This window comes from Ixodes scapularis, unplaced genomic scaffold, assembly GCF_016920785.2.
Source record: "Ixodes scapularis isolate PalLabHiFi unplaced genomic scaffold, ASM1692078v2 PGA_scaffold0__279_contigs__length_252992795, whole genome shotgun sequence".
NCBI classification, from domain to species: domain Eukaryota; kingdom Metazoa; phylum Arthropoda; class Arachnida; order Ixodida; family Ixodidae; genus Ixodes; species Ixodes scapularis.
In genome coordinates, this window is record NW_024609835.1 from 192708429 (window position 1) to 192735496 (window position 27068).

The 27068-nt window shown below is 42.8% G+C and overlaps 1 protein-coding gene across 1 annotated transcript in view; it reads right to left on the reverse strand.

Moving 5' to 3' along the window:
- Positions 1-26356, reverse strand: part of LOC121837907 — a 44619-nt gene extending 18263 nt beyond the window's left edge. Inside the window, exons 1-5 of the mRNA XM_042293777.1 lie at positions 26302-26356; positions 24758-24930; positions 23412-23504; positions 23182-23308; positions 22669-22719 (exon numbers count right to left, since the gene is read on the reverse strand). Coding sequence (XP_042149711.1) covers positions 22669-22719; positions 23182-23308; positions 23412-23504; positions 24758-24930; positions 26302-26356 — 499 coding nt within the window. The remainder of the gene's footprint in view (positions 1-22668; positions 22720-23181; positions 23309-23411; positions 23505-24757; positions 24931-26301) is intronic.
- Positions 26357-27068: the final 712 nt, after the last annotated feature.

Genomic DNA, 27068 nt, shown 5'->3' on the forward strand with positions numbered 1-27068 from the left:
TTCGAATTTTAAAGTAGACGACGGCGGGTAGAAAGCAATTTTTATCTCAGGATAAAAAAAAAAACACCTTCATGGCTCGAATATCTCTATTTTTTTAGCGGCACGAATTTATCAATGATATTGTTGAGCAACTAAATTGAGGAATTAAAGGATGCTGTCACGATCGCCATTAGCACTTGCGCAGAATGGCGTTTGCTATTTTTATGCATTGCGATAACGCAATCTTGTCGTTTTCTTTTCACAATTACTATCTACTAACCGATGGCGTAAAATATAACACATGTGGCGTCGTTGGCGTCCAAGTCCATCACAACGTAGGCGTCTCCCGCTGCCTATAGTGGATTGCATAAAATCTTTAAAACGGTGGATTGCTGGGCTACAGTGTTGTTGAACAACATTATTAAAAACATTGCAAAAGGACAGTAGAAATGTACTAGTACTTATGTCTCTCCTGCGTCTGTCTTGTTTTGTTCCTTCTAATTTTGTACCGTCCTATTGTGTCGTCTTTACAATGTCGTATAACCTTCAGGAGCTCGACAATTTTTATCGCGTCGACTGTAAGATACTGTCAAATTGCGCGAATAAAAACGTGAATGTCTGTACCTGAAAAAAAGGCTATGTTTACATTTTCCTTGCTATGGATGCCGAAGACAAAAATATCAGTGCCGCATTCAGTTCATCCGGGGTAAGGTTTTTTTTTTTTACTTGAAACCGCTCATTCTACATTCATATAAATAAGCGTTTTTATTAGTTGCCATATTTTAAAAAAAAATAATTTTAAATCTTACTGGTGTTTTCTTTTCCGCTTCATTTTAGACACAGAGAGACATTCATAAGAATTTGAACCTCACGAATAAATAACTTGATCATCCGCTCCGCGGTGTTAGACCTTTAGAGTTACTTGTATTTCTTCATGGCTTGACAAGGAGCTAAGGTATTCAACCTCATGAAATAAAGATAGTCAAAGATTTAAGATGACTAAACTAATATTTCACTCTTCACCTAAAATTAGTTTATTAATTTTTTGCATGTGATGAAAAAATTTTAAGAAAACAAATAATTAAAATATTTTCGCGCACGTACATGTTTTTATATTTAAATTTGTTTGAAAGGTAATTTCATTCAACATATTTTGTTTAGCACGAAGCACTGTGACAACGTTACTGTGGTTACTGTACTTCAAAAGAATATATATATATATATATATATATATATACAAGCTGTGTTCCTTAAATGTAACCAGCACTTGCAAGAAAATTACTGTGTGTGTGATACGCTCGGTAACATAACGCATTTCACCAATGTTGGGTAATCGGTCCTAGATGTGTTTCTTGTGTTGCGATTTTATAATATTCCCAATAAGAAAGCTCTATTTTGGTGTGCTGAGGCACCACAATCCTCGCCATTTACCGTTAGAATGCATGGGCGGCACGAGTCTAAGGCATAAATATGACCTTGTTTGACCAGTTGGCATATGGTGGAAACTGCGACCCAACCGATTATTCGCATGCCTGACTCCGGGGAAACAAAGCGGGAACTAATATAATCTACTGAACCGGACTCTAAACAAAACCGGAACAGAAACCTGTTCGATGCCAAGTTAAAAAAGTTTTGCTGTTCTCTCTCTTTCTCTATGTTAATAGGCTATAGAGCGTATATGATATTAATATGCCAAGAATAGAACGGATAATTTAAATGACTCCAAAGGCAAGATGCTGTTTAATAGGGTTGAGATGGGACATTCAGACGAAAGTACTTACTGGTGACCCAATTCATGAGCTATAAGTAGTGCAGATGTTGACTCCCTTAATCCTTGAACTGATTGAACGGTTACTTTGTATTTCGAGCAGATACCACAGATAATCGTGCATCCTGAAAATAGATTTTCTTATATCAAATACTGTGGTATCAGTGTACATGTTTCGCTGTTTTTAGAGTCGCGGAAGTCAACTTCATGCAAAAGCCGAGTGAGCTCAAGGATGCGTAGCGGGGTGCTGTGGTATACAAATCTAAGAAAGAGGCGGCTAATATTTATGCTTATTAAATTATGTTTGAAGTTCAACATGGTACTGTCTTTAGCACATGAAAGGAAATATATATATATATATATATATACATATATTTTTTTTTTTTTTTAAGTCTAACAGATTTGCTTAACAAAAGCCGTGAAAGTTATGCCGCTTGTGGAGGCGAGTTATACGACCAGGGGGACATGTTATATGGTTCTAATCGTAACGATTAGTCGGCTAATTAACTCAATTCGTTAATTAAATTTTTAAATAATAAAAATAGACATATGGTTCCAATAAGAAACTTGATTAACGTCATCGAAAACCACTAAATCAGTCATTTCCAGAAAGACTTTGAGCGCGTGAGATGCGTACTAGTGCACTAAATTTAGCACTCGTGGAGCAGGTACAAAGCCAGCGGTTGCGGTAAGGCGCCCCGCGCGATTTTTCCGTATCTTATCTCGCCCCAGCGTTGTACCAGCTCCACGAGTGGAACATTTAGTACAATACTACGCTTCTCACGCGCTCAAAGTCTTTTTGAACATGACTGATTTAGTGGATTTCGATAATGCTGAGAAAGTTTCTAACTGAAACTATATGTCTATTTTCATTAATTAGAAAGTTAATTAATGAGTTATATTTAATGAGCCGCCCGATCGTTACGATTAGCCCCCTATGATATGTCCCCCTGGCCGTATAGCTCACCTCCAGAAGCGGCATGAGTGTAACTTTCACAGCTTTTTTTAAAGATATCTGTTCAGCTTAAAAAAAAACGCCCTGCATATATATATATATATAATACAAATTATTCGAATGAATGAACCCTACTTAATCGATTGTATCAAAGTTTTACAAAACCAGTGCAAGTCAAAATTAATGGCGGATTCAAGATTTCAAATCTGGACATCTCACCTTCCGGGCGGGAGTGCGAATTAAAGAACCCAGCCATTGATTTTTTTTTTAAATACAAATTGGCAGGATTCAACGTACCTATTGTTGATCGTTGGTGCTCCCTACTAAATGGTAAACTGACGGAAAAAAAGGAGAGAGAGTGGGTTGCTTATAAGCATTTTTAGAAACCAGAAATACCTAGCACGTTCTGAAATAATAATCACATCTCTCTGGTAAATATTAGACCTGTTTGCTGATCTTATAAAGGTACTAAGGTAATGTCAACCTTGCATCGGTATTTGCACCCATGAACAACTGAGTTTTAACCACGCTTTTTGGAAGAACATAAAGTTATGTTTAGGTCACGCCCAAAAATAGCCTATGCATTCTCGAACGTTTAGTTTCTGCCCATATATGCGAGAGGCCAAGAATCCAAGCATTGTTGTTGGCAGCAAATGCAGAGATTTGTAACCTGGCTATCGGTACTTAATGCCTAGTTTTAAAAACGCTTGGTTATTTCATATGAAAACATACATAAGATCTGAAAATTAACAATAAATTGCCAGTCCAGTTTTTGGTAGCAGACGGCATTACTATATATTCCGTTCAATGCAAATTTTTTTTTTCAAAACCTAAAAAAAGTGATTAATATTATTTTTTTTAACGGTAATGTTTAAACACTTGCCGTCTGGTTCTAACCCCTAGAGGTACAATAGTAGGAAACAAAAAGTTAGGCTACGTGTTGATTGGTATGTAAATCTAAAAACCCGCTGTTTCTCTCACAAACTTCGTACACTCGCACCCAAACTGGAAGGAACAGGAGTTAAATACGTAATACCAACGCGTCCGTTGCATTGTTGTGATCTAAATTTGGTGCCGTGTAGCGCTGCCCTAACCCAATGATATATCCACCGGCCACAGCTTCACCCCATTTTAAGGAGTACAGCAAGAATCATTTGAAGTACTGAAACGGTACCAATTATTAACCTTTCCTGCTTTAGTAATAGCAGCAGATTAGTTTATCTTACTTAATTTGCAAGAGTTTGTTAAGAAAATGGTGCATAAAGATGATACCAAAACTAACATGCATATTTCAACCAATTTTTTTCAATTTCGAGATGTCACAGGAAGGCAGCATTGCACGTCGTCGAGCAGTCACAATACAGCAGAGCATGTCGGGTACATCTGTGGGGCTAATTGAGTGTCCAACTTAGTTTCGAGAGCCCTCATTTAACGCAATAAAATATTTTGTAGTCAGTTATGAAAGAGTTCCACTACCCGAACACTGAGCATTAGCCTAGCATTGGTGTCAGTTGGAGTTTCGAGCGAAAATGTTACTTAGAGAAAAAAAATTAAACCCTGTGCATTGGTGTATTGAAAGCATTATACGGCACGTGAGCGTCCAGGAAAACGATTTGCGATAGAGTGAGAGGATGTTTCAACGGCCTAATGATTAGGTTTTTTCTCGCATAGTATTCTAACAAATTGGTAGAGTTTTTGTATGACAATGGTGGATAAACTGAAGAAGGGCCGAAGTTTTTGACCAAGCCTAATACTGCTTTCTGTGACAAAAATTTTACTACCCCCAAGGTTTGCACGCCCAAGAAAGTATCTGACTGCCGCTGGTGTCCCGGTTTCTGAAAACTGTTTCACTACTAAAATGCTCAGTAAACAAAAACGAAGGGGTGAATACATTGTCTCAGAGTTTCGAAATGAAACACGCCTGAACATTGCACAGATTACATTATTTCTGACGGATTTCTTGAGTTACGTTTTGCAACGCACGAGATTGTAAGGCCCCTGGTTTCTTAAAAACTCATGTACATGCTTATTATGTCGAGGTACTTTTAAAACTGATAAAATCTTTTAACCCCGACTTTTCTTTAATCGAGAATTATATTTTTATGCTTCGCGTATTTTCTGTATCAACACCACAATTTTGTTTTTTTGCAAATAAAATATGCAGGAAGGACTAAGATTTCAAACTTATGTAATTTTATTTTACACTCAATGAATAAAATCGGAAGAAAAAACACACGTGCACCGTGTTTTGAACAGCCGTTTGGAGTTTTATATTTAGTGCATTCTGAAATCGAATGACAAGAAACCATCCCTATATTGAGAGAACGTAGTTCTAGTAAAATGTCGTGGGGAACCCGAAACCGGTGTAAATATACACCAACTCATGTTTACAAACAAACCGGAGCGCCCGGAACGCCCCTAGCGGACGCCACCGGCGCCGCGCACGCGCGACGGGGGTGTGGGGAAGAAGCTCGCCGTCGCCCATAAACAAAGCATTGAAATGCGATGTTGTCGGCGTCGGTGTGAGTCCCCGCGCTCTTTTTGGCGTTGAAATTGTTGATTCTACGTCCTCCTAACGATGTCTGACTACTTGAGTGGCGTCAGCGAAATTAACGAGGCTCGTGACAAAGCAAAACTTCGCGTGAACAATGTGACGTCTGGCGATTCATTCCGCGTGGACGCCGCAGTATGTAAGCTAAAGCCTGATTCACATGATGAGATTTCGCTGACAATTTTCAGTAGAGACGTCGCTCGGACTGCAAAAGCGTGAACCGTAACTGAGATGGTCTACGTCGATACTGAAAATTGCAAGCAGAATCTAACCAAGTGAATCAGGCATAACAAGTCGGTGATGGCCACTGGTAACAATGATCAACATCTTGTATCTACTGTTTACGTCGAGCCTGCTTACCAACCTTTTTAACTTCAGTCTTTTGAGGCCTGCACTGACTTCTTATCGCAAGTACCGGCCCCACATTTCGTCTACGGGCCGGTGTCCTCTAAAAGAGCAGACGACAAGCAGAAACGTTTGAAAGAGCAGACGACAGTTCGAAAGATCAGGCGACCGTTTGAACTTAAAGACGCACTGAACGTAGTCCGCAGGTGGTCCGTACAACTTTACCGTTTTCCGGCGTTAATTTTGGAACAATACAAATAAATCTGATGGCCAGAAGTATCCGTGAATTCAAACCAAAATGCTTCCCGCCCAAGCAATCGTGGTCGGACGGCGTCTGGTTTTTCCCTTTTCACGGCACATATCCACGTTCTCGGACGAACCGAGCGCATGAAAACTGACCTTCAAACCTTTCTCGATTCTTTTGGTACGGCCCCAGTCGCAACCTTTTGACAAGAAGGCAGTTTTTTTTGTCGTTCCTTTCAAAACAACGCAGGAATACACGTCTCACATGGGCACTTCCGCCCACAGCCCCGGACCGGAAGTGCGTCCGACGCGCCACCACTGCGCCGTGACGTAACAGAGATGAGTTCGTGTATATGCACGAATTTATTTGTTCATGAATTTCGCCGTACAAACAATCCTGCTAAATCTAGAGGGGCATGTCCCTCGTAAAATATGCGCATACGAATGTCTCCTTATATATCTCGTAGACTGAAGAAATTCTCCTCTCACATTCTTCTTTCTTTTTACGATATAAGAACAGAGGTTCGTTTTTCTTATTCAGACGCCATATCATGGTGGTAAATAATGCGAAACGGCACTGCTCCGGTAGTTTTAAAAATGACTTCTAATGTTGTAGAAGAAAATATCAAATCCAACACTTCGGCCCGCAAAAATACTACGCCTCTTAAAATGCTTGAAAACTGTTTGGATATGATGCTGCGAAAGTTTTTCACGAATGATTATGTGAAGAAACAAAGAATAGCTGAGGAAACTGAAGTATTTAATGGGGCGAACTTCTGCCCAAAACCAAAAAGGAAACAGAGGAAAACAACGGTGAGACTGACTACGGCTCGGCACGCGGAGCCCCTTATGTGCAACCGTGGGCTTCTGGAACAATTGGCATAGTAAGTTCGACGCGTACAACATTCGGACCTCAAACAAGCAACAGGTTTGTCGAAATTACCAGAACACTGAACTGCAAGACCAGACAAAACACGCGTCACTCCCAGGAATCGAACCCTGACTCTTCGCTTAAGGGGCAAGCACGGTAACGGTTAGGTCACGGCCGCGCTGCCTAGTTGGCCAGCTGCGTGCTGCATTACTCCCCCCTTTAAAAAGCGCATCGCTCCGATGCAGCACAAAGCAAAACAAAGCAAATAAAAATAACGGCAAGCTAAAGAGTTATTTCGAACACATAGCGTCCACAAACTATCGAGCGTAGAACGGCTTCAGGCGGACGACGTGGACGATTTGAGGTCGCGATGAGCGACGTAATGATGTTCTTGTTCCGTCGGGCATCACCTCGTAGTTCAGATCCCCGAGTCGACGAAGCACTTTGTAGGGTACGAAGTAGAGCTTCAGGAGTTTCTCGCTCAGGCCGCGTCGTCGTAACGGGGTCCAAACCCACACACGATCTCCGGGCTTGAAGCGAACGTCGATCCGGCGAATGTTGTACCGGGCAGCGTCGACACGTTGTTCATCTTGAATTCAGAGTCGGCAAGCTGCCCAACTTCTTCGGCTCGTTGAATAACCCTATTGGCGTCGGGGATCCCATCGTCAGCTGGTTCGTGGAGTAGCATTCCGTCGAGCATGGTCGTTACTTTTCTGCCACGCACCAGCTGGAACGCGGTTACTCCTGTGGTCTCTTACACCGCCGTGCTGTAAGCAAACGTGTCATAGGGCAACACTTCGTCTCAAGATTTGTGCTCTACGTCGACATACATGGAGATCATGTCGGCGATAGTTTTGTTTAGCCGTTTTGTTTTTCCATTTACCTGCGGATGGTACGCAGTGGTTCGACAGTGGCCCGTTCAACTGAGACGAAGGATCCCTTGCGTCAGCTGGACCATGAACGATGATCCACGCTCGGCCAATAGGGCTTCGGAGGTGCCGTACCGGAGGACAATGGACTAGATGGAAAACTTGGCGACTTCACCAGCCGTATCTGATAGAAGGGCGTTCGCCCGGGCGCACCGTGTGAGATAATCTCTGGCGACGATCATTCAGCGGTTTCCCGTCGTTGACGGCAGGAAAGGGACAAGAAAATCCATTCCGATCAGCTGGAACTTTGGGGACTGGGGAGAAATTGGATGCGGAAGTCCTGACGGCTTCTTCGGCGATTTCTTGCCTCGCTGACACTCGTGGCATGATCGAGTATAGAAGTGAACGGTTTTGGAAAGCCTCGGCCAGTAGTACTTTTCTCGAATACTGGCGAGCGTCCTGTTGTAGTTAAGGTGTCCAGCCGTTGGGTCGTTATGGCGTTCTTGGAAGATTTCTTTTCGAAGGCTGGAAGGAATAACCAACAGCCATGCTGTGTTGCTATTGAAGAAGATTTTTTTTTTTGTACAGCACCCCTTGCCGTATGAAGAAGGTAGGCAGGATTCGTAAGAAAGCACGGGGAACCGTACTCGTTGTCTCTCTAAGTGCTCGATGAGCGCTCGCAGTTCAGGGTCGTCTTGTTGGAATGCTGGTATGTCGCTGGCATCGAGAGTGCTTAGGAAACACTCAGCATGCTCGCCTTCATTGCAGGCAGGACCGCCCTCCACTGCGGCCCTTGACAGGCAGTCGGAGTCATTGTGTTTACGGCCGGACTTGTACAACACGGTCATGTCGAACTTCTGCAGTCGTAGGCTCCACCGGGCGAGTCGCCCGGAGTAATCCTTCAGTTTCGCGAGCCAGTAAAGCGAGTGGTGGTCGGTGAATACGCGAAAAGGACTTCCGTACAAATATGGGCGGAACTTTATTATTGCCCAGACGACAGCAAGACACTCCTTTTCAGTCGTTGAGTAGTGCTCTGCCTTAAACAGCGTCCCAGTCACGTATGCGATGACTCGCACTGCCCCGTCCTGCCATTGTACTAGTACTGCGCGAAGTCCGCTGTCAGTGGCGTCCCTGGGGAAGGGGGGCGTCTGGTGTCTTCGCTTGAGATCATCAAATGATCCCTGGTGCTCTTCTGGTCATTAAAACTTTACGGCGCCCTTCGCGACGTGCGTTAGCGGTGTGGACATCCTGTCGAAGTCTCGAACAAACCGTCTGTAGTAGGCACAGAATTCGAGAAATCTTCTCACGGCCTTCGTGTCAGACGGCGGCGCAAATGCAGCTACGGCGTGGGTCTTTGGGTCAGAAAGAGCACCTTTGGTGTTCACGACGTGGCCAAGGAACTTCAGTTCACCATAGGTGAGCCGACACTTTGCTGGCTTGAGTGAGAGGCCGGCGGCCTTGATGGCTTGAAGCACAGCATGAAGTCGTTTCAGGTGTTCGTCGAAACCCCGTGAAAATACCACGACATCGTCCAGGTAGACGAGGCAGCTCTGCCATTTCAGATCAACCAGCACTGTGTTCATTGCACGCTGGAGGGTGGCTAGTGCTGTACATAGTCCGAAGGGCATCACTTTGAATGCGTACAGTCCGTCGCGAGTGACGAAGGCAGGTTTCTCGCGGTCGCGTTCGTCGACTTCCTTCTGCCAATAGCCGCTCTTCAGGTCCATCGACGAAAAATATCGGGAGTGACGCAGTTAGTCTAACGTATCGCCGATGCGGGGGAACGGATATACGTCCTTCTTAGTCACAACGTTCAATCGACGATAGCCCAACGCAGAACCTCAGGGTTCCGTCATTCTTCGCAAGGACGACTGGCGACGCCCATGGACGTCTTGAGGGTTGAACGATGTCGTCGTCGAGCATTTCCTGGACTTGATCTTGAATCACCTTCCTTTATTTAAGGAGACTCGACGCGGCGATTGGTGAACAGGGAGCACGTCGCCGTCAGTGACAATGCGGCGCCATTGGGGTTTGGCGAACTTTCAAAGATGTGTCAAAACAGTCACTGTATTTGGCGAGGAAAGAACCAGTTGCCGGCGCTTAGGAGCTGCGAGCTTGGGGTCAATGTGGAGCTGCGGCGGCGACGTGCTGTTCTGCTGTGACGACGAGGTTTCCTCAGCGACTGCGGTGACCGCGGCTGGCGCCTGAAGCTCCTTGACGTGGCCTTGGTTAGGCGCTGCGGCTCCTCTCGAAAGCTTGTCACGAGAACAGTTGTATGTCCTTCATGGAGATTCGTTAAGCCTCGTGATACGTCAGTGTCTTTCTCAAGTGGCTGGCGCTTTGCGTTCACACGGGCGCATCGCTAATTTATGTCTTTTTCACGGGTTTTACGTTGACGATCATTTACACAATTCATATGTTTGGCCACCTCATCGCATATCACCTCGCATTGACCACCATGCAAAAGTTGGCATCTTTTCACTCGAACTACAACATTACTTAACTATTTTTTCCCGGCGATATCTGTATATTAGAACGGCCTTCCCGAAGCCATCGTCTCTGCTCAAGATATAGATCCGTTTTGCTCGAAATGTTAACCTGGCTATTTTTTCTAACCCACTTTCTTATGTAATACCCTTACTCAGGGTTCATAAGGAATTTACATAATTAAATAAATAAATAAAGAGCAATTGTTGTGTTGGTCTCCACCGGCAGCAGAACAGGCTTTCGGAGAGTTAGTTGGTTTTCCCCGAGGTCGTTGACGTGTGTCGTGCTACAACAGAAAAATGAAGCAGAAGAGGAAAACGTTGAGGAAGCACGCCGGAGGAGAAGGGGGCGGGAAAAGGAGGAAGAAGAGGGGTTCTTGTTCGGCGGTAACCCGACCAGGTGGAAGCACACCCGGCAACGTCCCCAGGGTGCTACTGTCGGGTGAAACATTAGCTTGGCGGTGTGCAACCAAAGCGGCAACATCCGGCATGAACGAGGCTGATGAAAATAATCCCTGGAGAAGGGGAACAAGAGGGACAAAGGACAAACACAAATCTCCAAACACAGCTAGGTGACTGGTGCGCGACCGAAAAAATCCGCCTGGTCCGGGTATCGAACCCTGGACCTCTCCATTACAAGTGGAGCGCTCTACCAACTGAGCTAACCAGGGGTTAGACGTCAGTAGAGCATACGGGTTTTATCAGCCGCCACCAGTCTAACACCAACAAGGGTGATGCTTGCAATTTAAGGTTATTATTAAATGCAATTAAATGCAAAGGTGCAAGCGAGCTGGACAAGAATGATGAAAATAATCCCTGGAGAAGGGGAACAAGAGGGACAAAGGACAAACACAAATCTCCAAACACAGCTAGGTGACTGGTGCGCGACCGAAAAAATCCGCCTGGTCCGGGTATCGAACCCTGGACCTCTCCATTACAAGTGGAGCGCTCTACCAACTGAGCTAACCAGGGGTTAGACGTCAGTAGAGCAAACGGGTTTTATCAGCCGCCACCGGTCTAACACCAACAAGGGTGATGCTTGCAATTTAAGGTTATTATTAAATGCAATTAAATGCAAAGGTGCAAGCGAGCTGGACAAGAATGATGAAAATAATCCCTGGAGAAGGGGAACAAGAGGGACAAAGGACAAACACAAATCTCCAAACACAGCTAGGTGACTGGTGCGCGACCGAAAAAATCCGCCTGGTCCGGGTATCGAACCCTGGACCTCTCCATTACAAGTGGAGCGCTCTACCAACTGAGCTAACCAGGGGTTAGACGTCAGTAGAGCAAACGGGTTTTATCAGCCGCCACCAGTCTAACACCAACAAGGGTGATGCTTGCAATTTAAGGTTATTATTAAATGCAATTAAATGCAAAGGTGCAAGCGAGCTGGACAAGAATGATGGAAATAATCCCTGGAGAAGGGGAACAAGAGGGACAAAGGACAAACACAAATCTCCAAACACAGCTAGGTGACTGGTGCGCGACCGAAAAAATCCGCCTGGTCCGGGTATCGAACCCTGGACCTCTCCATTACAAGTGGAGCGCTCTACCAACTGAGCTAACCAGGGGTTAGACGTCAGTAGAGCAAACGGGTTTTATCAGCCGCCACCAGTCTAACACCAACAAGGGTGATGCTTGCAATTTAAGGTTATTATTAAATGCAATTAAATGCAAAGGTGCAAGCGAGCTGGACAAGAATGATGAAAATAATCCCTGGAGAAGGGGAACAAGAGGGACAAAGGACAAACACAAATCTCCAAACACAGCTAGGTGACTGGTGCGCGACCGAAAAAATCCGCCTGGTCCGGGTATCGAACCCTGGACCTCTCCATTACAAGTGGAGCGCTCTACCAACTGAGATAACCAGGGGTTAGACGTCAGTAGAGCAAACGGGTTTTATCAGCCGCCACCAGTCTAACACCAACAAGGGTGATGCTTGCAATTTAAGGTTATTATTAAATGCAATTAAATGCAAAGGTGCAAGCGAGCTGGACAAGAATGATGAAAATAATCCCTGGAGAAGGGGAACAAGAGGGACAAAGGACAAACACAAATCTCCAAACACAGCTAGGTGACTGGTGCGCGACCGAAAAAATCCGCCTGGTCCGGGTATCGAACCCTGGACCTCTCCATTACAAGTGGAGCGCTCTACCAACTGAGCTAACCAGGGGTTAGACGTCAGTAGAGCAAACGGGTTTTATCAGCCGCCACCAGTCTAACACCAACAAGGGTGATGCTTGCAATTTAAGGTTATTATTAAATGCAATTAAATGCAAAGGTGCAAGCGAGCTGGACAAGAATGATGAAAGGCATTCGGCAGCGATCCGAAGTAGCCGCTGGTGGGAAAGATTAACGACTTCGGCGGTGTCCCGGAGCAGAACATCCCAGACCAGCCTCAAGGAACACCCAAGGAACATCACTGGGAACGACTTCGGCGGTGTCCCGGAGCAGAGCGTCCCAGACCATCATCAAGGAACAGCACTCACCAACAACCAAGCGCTGCTGAAAACCAGACAGCACCAAGACGTTCAGCCACACAAGGACGGACTGAAAGTGAGACAATTTCTGACTTGCATATTTGTGTATAGCTAGAACGTTTATTATTTTTGTTAAATTTTTTAAATATATATATATATCTCGATCAAACCTCACGGTGTGACTGAATTGCTCTTTCGGCGGTTTGACCTGAACCTATAACATTACAACGTGCCATACTCACAGAGAATGTCCATTCCCGGCATAACGTCCCTCGCACAGTCTTGCAGAACAACGATATTCACAGGGCACGTCAGGCCGTGACTTTCGACTCGAGCAGTGCACCTTCCGACAGGCGTTATGAGGTGTCCACCAGCGGTTCGTATCTGCAGCCTATCCCACGGCGTCGTCAATTTCGAAGGCGGCGAGAGAGCCTCCCTCTCAAGACTGAGTAGTATGCTCTCGTGTCCAGAAGAGCAGATCCGTCGTCGCCGTCGACAACGACGTTCAGGTTGTTGGGCACCGTTGCAGGGGCGTCGTTGCGATTTGTGGCGTCAGTCGAGTGGGAGCGCTCCGGAGTTCTTGGAGGCTCTTCGATCGTCTTCGGCAACTTCACCAGCAGGCGCTGCCGCACTTTGTTTTCCTGGCGACGAAGGAGAGACAGGCTCTCTCGGTGGGGTCGTGGCGCTGGGACCGCTGAACGTCGTGGCGATGGGGAGTAGGATTCACGGCAGTGAGACGGCGCTGAGGAGGGCGAGCGTCGGAGGGTACTTCGCGATGCCGCGAGGGAGTTAATCGTAACTTGGGCGTGGGTCGGTCGGGTGGAACCCACGCAGCCCCATTCGCCGGTAAGGACAACGGGGTCGGCTTCCTCGCAGCGGTAGCACAACGAGCGTCGATCGGCCGTTCTCCACACGTCGGTCTTCCTCGCCGAGGGTCGTTCCGGGCGGACGTCCTGGACTTGTCTTTCCTGGCGCCGAGGATACTTCGGCGTCGGAAGATCTCGTCGAGGTGGCGCCGTGGCCTGGCTTTTTGCTTGCGGTGGTCGTTGGGTCAAGGCGGCGTAGCTAAAAGTTGGTTCCTTTGGCGCCGTCGTGTTGATCGGAACTTCAGGTTGGAAGGCCAGGTGAACCTTTCTCGGACGAACTCGGGTAGCGACAGTGAGGGCGGACGATCCGCAGGGGTGATCATCTTGCGAAATTCTTCCCAGACGACTCCACGGATGATGTCACGGATGCCAAGGAGGTCAGTACCAAGCTCGGATCCGAATGTCGCCAGAGTAGTTACGCCAGGGTATCCCTAATAGTGTCTGGAGTGTGCTATTAGGGCCCGTTTCATATTGATATTTTTTGCCTCCGTTACGGACTCGTCGACTGTTGTCGGGGGATTGAGGATAAGACCATAGAATATCTCGCTCTTTACACCCCTCATCAAGTGGCGTTGCTTTTCTCCTCGGTAGCGTGACGGTCGACGCGGGCGTTCAGGCGACGAATATCTTCAACGAAACTGTTGATATTTTCATTTCTGCCTCGGGTTCTTGTTCAAAAAATGTCTTCGGCCCCCTGGTGTCGGCGTTGACTAGTAAACGTCTTCTTCAGTTCTAGCGTACGCAGATCCTACGGAGTTAAAGAAACCTCGTGGTTCTCCAGCTAGAACGTTGCCGTCCCTTTCAGCGAGAATCAGATGTTCTGCAATCATTGTTCAGGTGTCCACCCATAATGGCAAGCCACACGTTCATAATCTTGCAGCCAGCCTTTAATGTCCTTGTGAACCTCCCCGTGGAAAGGCGTCGGAGTCCGGAGTGCGACGGGAAGTTATACGACGGCGTTGGCGGCCGGGGTCTGCGACGACAGGTTGTCCATCATCGGCCTCGTTGGCTGCTTTGTCTTGTGTTGCAAAGGTTCAAGTTCCGGAGGTAAGCCTTGGTGGCGGCGACTTGATCTGGTTTTGGTCTGGTCTTCGTTGGGTCTTCGGGGGCTTGGGTTCGGACTTGCACTCCGGGCGCCAGTCAGTCAGTCAGAGTGTTGGGAGGAGGAAATCAAAGGAAGTGTTGCTGAGCCGGAAGCCCAAGAACACTTCCTTTGATTTCCTCTTCGAGGGGTGCGCTGCATGGACATGCGTTACACAGCACCTCCAACAGAATGTCAAAAATGATGAGGTGACGAAAAAAAATAACTGAGGACAGTAAATATTTTCATGGGCGAACTTGCGCTCAACACCAAAACGGAAACAGAGGAAAACAAGAGAGCGTTGCCAGCGTCGAAGTCTGCGTAACAGCAGGATCGAACATTTGGGCGAGACTGCACTACGGCTCGGCACCCGGAACCCCTTATGTACACGCGCGGGCTTCTGCAACAGCCGGTGTAAAATGCTCGGCGCGTCCAGCATTCGGACCTCGAACAAGCAGCAGTATTCTCAAATTTACCAGAACATTAAATTGCAAGAACAAACAAAAGACGCGCCACTCCCAGGAATCGAACCATGGCTCTTCGCGCGAGAGGCAAGCATGATAACCGGTAGGCCGCGGCCCCGCTGCCTACTTGACCAGCTGCGCGCGCGGCAATCTGATTTTACCTGACTCGTAAAATAATCCAGAGAAAGGATACAATCCTCATGGTGACATATCCACTTATGTCTAACGTCAAAATTTAAAAATGACTGGTAAATATAACAAACGTAACATATACAGAGAAAGATAGTTTTATTTAAATGCAGATTCAATTTGCTCAGCTAAAACCCGACATCAGAACTGGCATTGTGGATGACTGTCTCTATTAGTTTAGTGAAGGAAGTTTGTCACACAAAAATGAACTCCTAATATTTACTAAGCGACCGCGAGCCTCACATTCTCTCAAATCTCCAATTTCCCGAATCTGTAGTTTCAAGAAACATGGCAAAAAATAGTATGTTTATACTTGTCCTTAAAACATGCAAGTTGAAAGTCAGCATAATACTTGTCATGAAAGTAATATGAGTATTGCTAACGTAATTGCTTTAGGTTCCATGTTCTTACCCAGAGAGGAAAGCAACGACATCCTGAGCATCATGCCGCCATGATCGATAGACAAAATGATTAAGGGGTTTTAGAGTTTTGCAAACCTTTAAGTGTCTACCAGGAGTTAATTTTAAGTGTGCTTCACTCTGAAACACAATGAAAGGCATTAGAAATTAGTATTTTAAGTGACCGATAAATATGATCGCAATATATTACGTACAAGTAATTTTTCAATGCCAACAATGACAAAATGAGGCCTTGGGTTTTGCAGCGCAGTGTACAGGAGGTTCACCTGTAAAAAGGAGAATATGGTGACCACAATAAAAACATCATAAGCTGCAAAACTTCATTTTGGCCAATCGTTCAAAGTCGCAAGGCTATGTTGAGGCGATCATTCCAGGAAGACCTAGCAGTCTGCGAATATATTGGGGTGGCCTATTCCGCTTCTGACAAAACGTGAAAACACAGCTTTTCATCCGTTTACTTTAAATGAATTGATTAGTTGAATCATTAAGAGACCATCGGACGAAAAAAAGAACGACATTTTATGCCCATAATTACTATTTGGCAGGAAATATTTCGAGTTGTTCCGGAAAGTTTAATTGAAACCATTTTGCAAAGTCTCTGCAATCGCTACAAGAACCTCGACGAAATCATTCCTTTTAAAAACATCCATCGCAGCAAAAATAAAAGGTTGATCAGATATTGGTAACTCTGTGTCAGGTTTCCCATATGATATACTTACTAACGTTTGGTTTAATTCGGTGCGTTGTATTTTTTTTACGAATTACATACCATACACTCAGTTTAAAATCACTGTTAAAAACAATTCCGGCCGTCATCGAAAAGGGCCACAGTGGCTTAACTTACAAAAATATAATGCCCAAGGACTTTTAACTCTGTCCGAGAGCTGCGTAGTTCAGAAGCGTTTTATTTGATGATTTTTTGCAGGAACGCATCTTAGCGCCAGCAAGATTGTTTCCCGTAGCCAAGGCGCGCACCTACTGCCTCGGCTCACTCGTAGCAGAGGAGGAAATATACAGTACACATGACATGAAAGAGTAAGCTTGTTCTTGACCTTACATCATGCACGCAATGAATTCCTGGTGGCTCAATATTTGAGTTCTTTCATAATAGGGAGCAGGCCCTTTGGCTTAAAGATCCCCACCAATATTGAACAGTAACTTCCAAAATCGTATAAACAAATTGTTCTGTGAACGGCGTAAAATGTTGCGCTTGCAACATTTTTGGCGAAGCGCACGGATTTAGACGTTTTCGATGAAGAACAAGGAATATTTTAATCAGGGTTTACTTCTAAATATTCCTTTCAGTATACTTCAGAAAAAAAGCAATAGTTTTAACAGCGTAAATGTTTTATTTTAATATTATATATAACAATGATTCAATAAATTGTGTCTTGGGAAGAAATTCTGTGCGATGCACATTTTTCGCAGGAAAAATTTTGAGACCCTTGCGTAAGGCAGCCTGTTCATTGTTTCCTTCATTTTGTTTTTGTAATCACTACAAAACGTGTCAGTTTGTGCACTAAACTCCTTTGTGACTGGCAAAGAGTAAACTGAAGACGCTGTGCTGTGGTCTTAAGCTAAATTGGCGAATATAAATGGAACGCAAATCTTTTAAGAAATTAATGGATCTAGACCCATCTATGTCCACAGTTGCAAAAGTATGTTCAATATGTTTCATCTATAAGGCTGAATTACCTTCTTGCCTTATTTTCCTAGTTTATCTTGTTAAATATACAGATAATACGTTATACTCGTCTGAAACATTCGATATAATTAAAGGGTGTCCCGCTGTGAAAACTTCAAAATCGTTGAAGGTCAAGATTAGCATATGAGCAGTCAATAAAAAAAACAATTTCCTCGTGTATCTCACGCTTCGTCTCTGACTATTCTTCAAGTCGCGAGTTTCCCTGGAACAAATGTTCACTTAGTGTGTTTTTTTATCCCATGGTTTCTAAGATTACTGCGTGTTATATTGACCGTTGAGTAGTCAGTAATACCAATACATATTTTATAGAGTTGATGCACATACACTATGGTTTTTCTAAACTTTGCGGATTGTGGGTGTTTGGGGGGATTCCTTAGAATATGTATATTAGATAGGGTTTTTCCAGTATACTACGATATGTTTTCTTATTAACTGCAGCATATATATTATGAAGAAGACTGTCCTGCTTAATATACGTAGACCAACCATAACTTCATAACTTTTTACTTTCAATTCTGACCTCAACAACTGCTCTGCTAGGATCTCTTTTTCCTAATGTAGTGAGAGCAGGACGTAATAATAAAATCTGAACCAGCATAATTCAGTATGTAATTTAACTGTAAACCATGAAGAAATGTTTAGAGTTAGAATGCATTCCATATACAAAAATCTAAATTTAAAAGCTACCTCACTCTCAACCAATATTAATAGCACATACCATAAGAATTATAAATGCAGAGCGCGTGTCTAGTCTCATTCTATTTGAATATAGATTACAGAGGGTGGTATGTGCGCACAAAAAATAGATCGTATTTTGCTGCTTTTTTTATGGCGCGCTGTCGCGATTTGCGATGCGGCGCAGCGGAATTCTGCACCGTCAAGGGGGCGTAAGCGCTACTCTGGAGCATTTTAACCGAGTACACTAAGCAGAGAGAGGCCCTTTCGGTCTGCCTGCCGGATAGTATACGCTTCCAGAACAACACCGGACTGCCGAGTCATTATCGTCACAGCCATACTTAACACTAGCATAAATGATGGAGGTGTGTGAAAATACTAAGGCAAGCCAGCGCAGTGACATTGTCTTAACTTTGAAACGACGGCTCAATTCTCTTTAATGAGGGCATAAAACAAGTGAGTCTAGAACAGTCGTTTCTTGCAAACATAAACTCATCACAAGGTTCATTTGTTTAAGGATTAGCTCGGAGAACTAGATAATATTCAGGAGTAGTTTATATTTTGTTTAAAAAAACGCTAACTGTTTCACAAAAAAAAAACTTGCATGAATTTACTGCAATCAGTGAAACCATGCCAACAAATGTGGAAACTTTGAATACAGTTCCATATTTTAGAGCGCATTGGGTGTAAAGTTTTTTTTTCCCTTCATTTCTGTCTTATGCAACAATGCTGCTTAACTGAATTTTGCTTTCTTATGCAAAACCGACCAGAGCTGTGCTAGTGGAAAGTTAAATCATCATTTACGGCAAAGTTGACGGACAGAACACACGCCTATTTAATGTTTTGTGCCTGTCCGAAACGCTGCAACGACAGCCGGCATAGGACCGTGGCTGCAGTAATTACGCCCGAATGTTATCTCAGCACTTGGAAACTATCTGTGATTATCAAATATTTGACTTCAACAGGCTATTTTATTTGTTACAAAGTTGTGTTTTTTTAGGAGGAGGAATTGTGCTAGTGTTGTATTCAGCGTGTATCAGGCTCGGCTGACAAAAGATGAGGCAATAATCACCCTGGTAACTTAGCTAAGTAATTAATATTCGTCAATTGACATTTAATTTATTGGTTTTAAGAGCCGTGTTGAAACGTTCAATATCGACTGAAATAACAATTCGTGTTCAGATCAAATAAAAAATTGTTCGGAAATGTAAATGTTTGTTATATATTTTTCAATCAACCACCGCATTTCTTAGCGCGATTTCTGAAATAGCAATGGCCAACTTCTTGGGACATTCAGTGGAAAAATGGTATAAGTATAAATTTCAAAATTCTAATTAAAATTTGTTTTATTATTTGCAGGTAATTACATTCCCGGGTCACGGGGTACATTTTGATATTTTATCAAGAGAGAAACATGAACAATTTCGTGAATGCAAGCTACAAGATTCAATGCAAAAAAAAGAAAAAAATGTGGAGCCCTGGAAGAAACCTTTATACGCGTCTTAACGTTTAATTACAGCTTATTTATATTTTATGACTGTCATATAAAACATTCCAATGGAACATTGAGATGCTCCTCAATGTTCAGTTAAAAACTTATTATAGTGCATGCGCCATGGCATAGATGTCCAATAAACTTCGAGATTGCACAAAAGGGGCGCCATAAGCCGTCACCACAATTACACTTTAAAGAGTGACGTAGTTGTTTCAGTCTTGTCATGCATATCTTGGAACTGATATTGATAAGTGCGCCGAAAACGCAGGTGACGACACGGCTCAAACGATTACGCCCGTGACTTTGTTTCGATAACATCCATAACGACCAAAGTTTCATAACATAAATGCTTACCTTATTCATTACAATCACCAAATATTGATTGAGGTAACTTCCTTTCTGTTCTTCAAGAGCATCGTCGTAGAGTATTCTCGTTTCAACGGTAACTGTTTCTGGAGAATTCCGCAGGCGTTGTCTTGCCACTAAAATAAAATTTCAATGCGGCATGTAGTAATGAAAACCTTGATTTTAATCATTTGTTTTTGTTTTATTAAACCTTAGACGCTCAAGCATCTTAAGCATTATTGCGGGGTGCGAAATGCAATATAATAAAAATCAGCATTCTACCCAGGTATGAAGCGAAACAAGCGCCTAACTTGGCAAAAGTGTGGAACGCGTAGGGTCCTAACTTAAGCCTTGTGAGGTTTTGCTCCATAGCACTTGTCTGTGGAAAACTACTTTGCCTACCTATGGCGCTATTTCGGCAATCCTGATTCATGTCAAAGTTGTCTTCTATCAAGAGTGCCAATAGTAAGTGCCATACCTGAGGCACAACTCAGAAAGTAAATCTTATTTAGGGATCCAGGAGAATGCCAAAGATTGTCCTTCCTCTTGCCAGTTACTGGAGTGCCAAGTTTGTGCAGAAAACGCCAATGAAATACCAAAGATACGGTAAAGTTTGGCTTTCTTTTTTCTTTTTTTTGGTTAGCCAGAAGAGTGCTACCTAACATACGCCGGGAGAAAAACGGCGAAACAGTTTGACGCAGGATTGTGATATATCGTCAGCCTCCTTAATATCGTCAAACGCAAAAATAAAATGCTGCCGTTAAGTTTTGTTTTTGGGTTTGCGGAGTCTGAAGCAGGCGTGAACTGTGAAGCCACGACCTTTTTTTATGACCAGGCTTTAAGAATGATTAGCCGCAACGCAAGACAAGCACAGTGCTATGCCCCCTTTTCCAACACGTATCATTATAATGGTTTGTGTTGAGGAGACCTCTTTACGTCAGTATCGTGCATCGCTCGCGGGATGACAGCAGTTTCTGTAAAGTTCAACCAGCCTCAGGGGCGTCCTTTGTTCAATGAGCAACTCTCGACGATGACGCCCACACCCAAGTGCGGGCGACAGTACCCACCGCATTCTGCGGCTTAAAAATCAGCGTTGTCTTGTACTGCTATGGCAAAATATTTAGCCCACATTATGGTAGAAAATTCACGAGACACCGAAACTTAAATAAAAATGTTGTGGGTGAAATGCAATTATATTTTCTTTAAATACGTGAAAGGCCACCAGAAAAATGCCAGCGGGGCCCACATTGATTGCCTAACTCTGGCACTGCAAAAATATCGGTTCAAGAGTAGGTTGATATGGTATTCCTTTGCTTGCTTCAGGCCGAGCAGAGTGGGAGGATGGTTTCTTTTGAATCAGCTTCGGAACCAAAGATTACCCACAATGTGTACGAATGAGAAGTTTGAATGAGCCTTATCTAGATCACAGCGGCTCAAGGGGCCAACAGTATAAAGCTGATCTTTTCGTTGTCAACAAATAGGGAGAGGCTTTGCGCGGGTGTTGTTTTTTAGCCAATTTGTATTGAACAAGGTGGTCTTGACCAAGTCGTCTTTTTAAGTGACAGCACATATTTGCGTAAGGTGGCAAAATGTCAGATGCTAGACGGACTACCAGAAAATAAAACCTAACGTTGAGCTAGCTAGTTAATTTGGGACGAAAACGGCAGATTCGCACCAAAATTGCAAAAAAAGATGCATAACTCTCTGACTTTTTAGGCGGAATTAGTCTGCGATATGCCAGATTGTAAACAAACTAGACCTGGGAATGAAGATTAATTTTGGAGCAGTAAACCTATAGCTGCGGCGCTTGTGTGGCGATTTTGGCCCAAAGATTCCAAAAAGAACTATGAAGAAATTAAACATAACTTTGGCACTTGTTAAGCTATCTGGGATTTAAGCTTACAGATAATGTCTGAACTACCAGGTAGAAAGCCTAATTCTGGCTCTTTCTTGACTATTTTCGCCAAGAATGGCCAGATAACTACGGAAACACGGCAGGTCAAAGCTAACTTTGGAAGTTTTTCTGAATATTTAGGCACAAAGTTGCCTCATGGGAGACGAACTACTTGACAATAAGCCTAACTCTGGCACTTGTTTGGCGATTTTGGTTCAAAGATTTCAAATGACACCCAAACTACAATGGAGTAAATCATAACTATAGCTATGGTTTCGTGAATTAGGGCCAACATGCCCAGACTATTTTCGAAAAACGTAACGTTAAGCCCGACTTGGGCTTGTTCTGCTTTTCAAGGCCTTAAACAGCAAGGCAGAAGCCGAATCTTTGCCCAGACCTCTGAACACTTTCGGTGTTAAAAATTTTATTAAGAAAACAAAGGGCCAGGTAAAAAACGAACGATTAATTAATAACTTGCAAAAATTGTATATGTACTCACTCGTGACCGGCTCGAAAAAAAAAATAACCCGTAATTTTGTTTTTTGAAAACTTCAGATAAGAAGTGAATACATTTCGTAACGCCAAAAATTATGCATGATCGTTTATAAATATTGAAAACGATGATTCCCACGGGGCGCCGCACAAGCGCAAGATGATTTTAAATAATGCGATTGGAGATAATGCAAAGGGACTGAAAGCGTTGGTTGTAAAATATAAGCTTTGATTTGATAATAACTTGTTCTTCATAGGATGAGCATAAGAAATCAAGGTGTTGTTATTAACCCTTGCTTTTGATAATATCCAGACTGAAGAATATCGTCATAATCTATCTGTAGCATTGGAAGCAATTTTTTTAATCAATGTCCGTAATAATATTTTGATTTCTATAAATACTAAAGAATTCTAATTTTGTTTAATGTTGTGAATAAAGTGCATGCGTTTTGTCGCGTAAATGACCAATTATAAACTATTAAATGTCACTCACCTCTGTGGATGTCGCCCCTTGCTTCTCGTTCGGCTAAGTGTGTGTAATGAACTGTAAAATAAAAAAACAATTAATTATATCTCACTGTTCATTTTTCAGCCAAATATTTCTTCAGGAGCGAGTAAAAGCAAAGTAGCTTGCTTCCATTTGATAGGAATATTTCACTACAAAAAATATGACACCTTGTATTTATTTATTTGATTTATAATACTTATCCTTACGTATTTTATAGGTAATCAACAGACCAGAGTCAGAGTTATGTAAAAAAAAATTCAACGATATAAACTTAAAGAAAAAATGCACGTGCGTTGTAAGTCTTCGGAAAATAGGATTCGACAACAACGAGAAACTAACTGCACAACACTGAAAAGTACAGACAATAAAAACCATATATTTAACTTGATAATGACATACTCCATCGAAAAACCGATCACGGTTTTATTCACCTGTTACAAAATATTTTGCCTAATTTTGTAGCTATTATTTATAACCAGATTGTGAAGTGGGTCTTACCATAATCAGCATACATTGGGATGGACGAATCATTTAACTTTGATATCAGGTGAGCAACGATTCCGTCTTTCGATCGTTGATTCGATAAAACTGGCTCGATTGATAAAGTGTCTGTGAGGATACCAGTCTGCAAAGGTTATTTCAATATAAGCTATTAAAATAGTTATGGCTTAGAAGGGAGCAATATTTTATTTGCGAATTTTATCTGTAATAACACGTGTATATCATACCACTTGGACATATCCATTCGATTCTTGGACCACAACGGAGGAGCCGTGTTTCCTGTCCTGGTACAAACTCTCTTCAATTTCCTTGACATTCAGCTGGCAACAACGTGAGAGCATTAATTGCAGTGCTGCGAAAGTAGTTATAAACACGTTTTCTTCAACCCTTAACGGCATCCTGAGCTATTTCGACATAAAATTATCTCCCAAAAAGCCATGAACCTACACTTTGATTATGCCCAGTATCCCAAAATCACATAAATGTAGACGGCATATAAATTGCAAACATAATGTCAGTACATTCTTAAAAACCAAAAGCGCAAACAGCAAGGAATAGAAGAGGTGACAGGAGAAAGCGCCAAGTCCTGTCCCCTCTTTTTTCCGCTGCTGTTTTGCACTTTTGTTTTTTAACATTGTATAGCCAACTAGCCCTAACTGTTCATTTTGATTCAGCATCATGGCAGTGCCGAATTTGTATCAGTGTTAACGATTTCGTCGTAAGTGTACAGTATATATATCTTTAAAAAGTTTATTTTGGCTTTAAAATATACTATAAACACTTACAACGAAAGCTTGATTAACTTTAATGAGAGCGCACAGCTTGCACCCTTCAGGACGCGTCACTCAAATTTTCATTAAAATCTCATACAATGAACTAAACCAGTCCTTATCAATCGTAACCATCCGCTGAGCAACACCATGATTGCATTTATGGGACATGGCTAAAGCCATTTGTACATGCAGTTGTGATGATCACAGCTCAGATCTTAAGTTTATACTATACGATTCGGATGTTTTTGCAGGCAGAACGGGAAGTTTTATTTGGGATTGACAATTATCCCGCAGAAGCCAGCCGGAGAATATACGCACCATTCCAATAATCACCTTCTATCGTAGAGTTTTTTTTTGCGTACTCGGCGTTTGCACGCCGTCTTAGCATTTGCAGTAAATATCTTCGTCTAAATATCGAATTTCGCAAATATGTTTACAGGCTACTGACCCATAATTTACTGCATATCAGGTAAGTGCTAGAAAATAATAAATAACCTTATACCCCCGAAAGCTTAACCAGGAAGGATGATATACTTTGCGTAAAAACACTGTTTCTAAAGTGTAAACACATCATTTTGAACGCGCTGTAAAATAGGTAGACGGCACCAACAATTCTCACAAGGAAACATAAACATATGTGGCGAATGTCATTCATAACGTACAATTCACGAATGCAGATAAGCATGGAGCGAGGAAGCGAGTTATTGTCGGATAAGTATGGCACTGACAGTTTCTGCATAGAAACGCACTAACCCGATTTTATTTTAACGTATAAACCTACTTCAATTATATGTACTTACAGAACTGTTGGAGTCATTCACATCGTCGCCCTTGGTGAAACTGAAGTTTCCGGCGAACACTTTGCTCTTTTCTAAGCTCAGAGTAAGCCCGTCTCGAATGTGGAGCATCTTCTCGCCATTTGCGCCTCTCGCTTGGAGAATTTTCGGATAAACATACTCCTTCACAGGCAGTTCTGTAAAGAGAGAATTTGTCATAGTTAGAAATGATCAGCGTTCAGCCTCGAGGGTCGAATAAATTTTCGAATTGTTTTAACCTGTGGCAAACTTCCAAAAATGTTGGACTCCTGAAAGTGCGTGGCCAAACTTCTACAAAAAAAAATTATACTTTTCTTAAAATGCTTGATATAGCATTTTGATTTAGTGTTCAGCTGATATATGTCACTGTCAGTTTAATATAGCAGAAAACCTTAAAAACTTTATGAATGAGTGTATTAGTCGAAAAAAAATATTATAAAGAACGTCTGCAGCTTTATCTGCAAGGTGGCTCCAACACAGTTTTAGCTATGCGCCTACGGTCAAACTTCGCTTTAGAAACTTGTAAACGTTTAATCTATTTAAACTCCAAACTCGACAAGTTTACGAAGTGATTAGTAAAAATTTCTTTAAACATTTTTGGCCTTTCCACTTTGGTGAAGAAGGAAGACCAGCGAAGCTGTACTATGGTGGAAATGAAGTAATGGCCGGCCGCAAGTCGGCAAGCCAGAGTGGAAAGGCTCGAAGGGTTGCGCCATCTATGAGCGACGGCGGCAAGCGGACAACCAACAAACACAACACTCTGGACAGCTACCGCCATCTATGAGCGACGGCGGCAACCAGAGTTGTGGGTCGACATTTTTTTGCGGAGGACATGATCCTGGGGAAACTAGTCCTTAACAACTCCGATGTAAAGAAAAAAATGCTGGATGCAATTTTAGACTTATTTAATAATCATTACTTACTGAAAATGGTAGAATGAACGAAAGTCAAACTGATTTTTCTACAGTTTTACCCTCACTTTCATGGTGAGCACAATTGGTACCTATTTATGCATAAATCTCGAAGACATTCCGAGCAACAAAAACAACGTTCAAGTATTAACAAGTTTGATACTAAGTCATGCTTCTTGGAGGCGGGCGGAAAGCAATGCGGAACAATTTCGTTTTCCCTTTCATCAATAAATTGTGCCTATTCTATTTCTGGTTTACCCAATTTGTTACCTAATACTAGAACAAATTCAGCACTAGAACTAAATAAAAAATCAAGCGTATGCGCGAACGACGTATCGGAGAAAATTACTTTCAAAATGAGAAAAATGCATGGTATTAAAATAACTCACCATTTTAGTTACTTTAACGCACATACAGGATTACTTTCACGGGTTACCATTATCTAAATAATTATTCTCATTGATTCCATAAATGTTAGTAAGCTAGCAGATAGTCGTCTAAAAGCCAAAATGCCTAAAGTATGAAAATAATGTTGTACGTAAGCTCTCATTAAATCGTTGACATAACCTTCCAAATTCATGCTGTATATGTTTGAACGCAGGTCAAATTGTCACTCACCTCCAAAGCATACAGTTAGCATTACTGTGAGTACAAAACACACGCCTTCAGACATTGTGAAGCGAACAGCTACTGCTGGTAAAATATTCTGCGAGCTTAGCGTGTATTTATAGAGTACTGAAATGTCTTCATAAACTGTGAAGGTCTTCCTTCATTAAATTCAGAAAAGGCTGCTCCACAGCGAAATACATAAAAGCCTAAAGTATTCAACTTTTTTTTTTTACTGGTATTTTTTTCTTACGTTATACTTGTCAGAGCGCGATGGTGAGTGCAGCACGTTCCTTCTTCCTTTCCAATATTAATCATGATGCCAGAAACTTGTCAGCGCAACGCACCTGCCTGCTCGTCACAAAAATGAATTTTCACTCTAATTCTGTGACACGAATATGAAGAAAATTAATCTTACACTGACGTAAAGAAATGTTAAAGGAAGGAGCCAAACAACGTGCAAAACGCCGAGCTCACGCGAAAGGTCGCGGTATGCGGTTTTAGAATGACTGCGGTACGTTAACGTGACATAAGACTCTTCAAATGCACGCACAGTGAAACTACACTGTCAACTAAACGTCACGTGTTTAATTTCAACTGTCATTCTCAGGCAGTTCGAGCAAATATCATTTCAGCAGAAGCTGCATCGTGGCAAATGGAATGCCCTTATCACCGCTCCTCCAAGACGGAGAGGATAACTGCAATAATACTTAAAAAAACAAGCGAGCTGGTGATGATTCATGGTAATAAAACCCGAGACTCAGGAACACAGAAGGGTC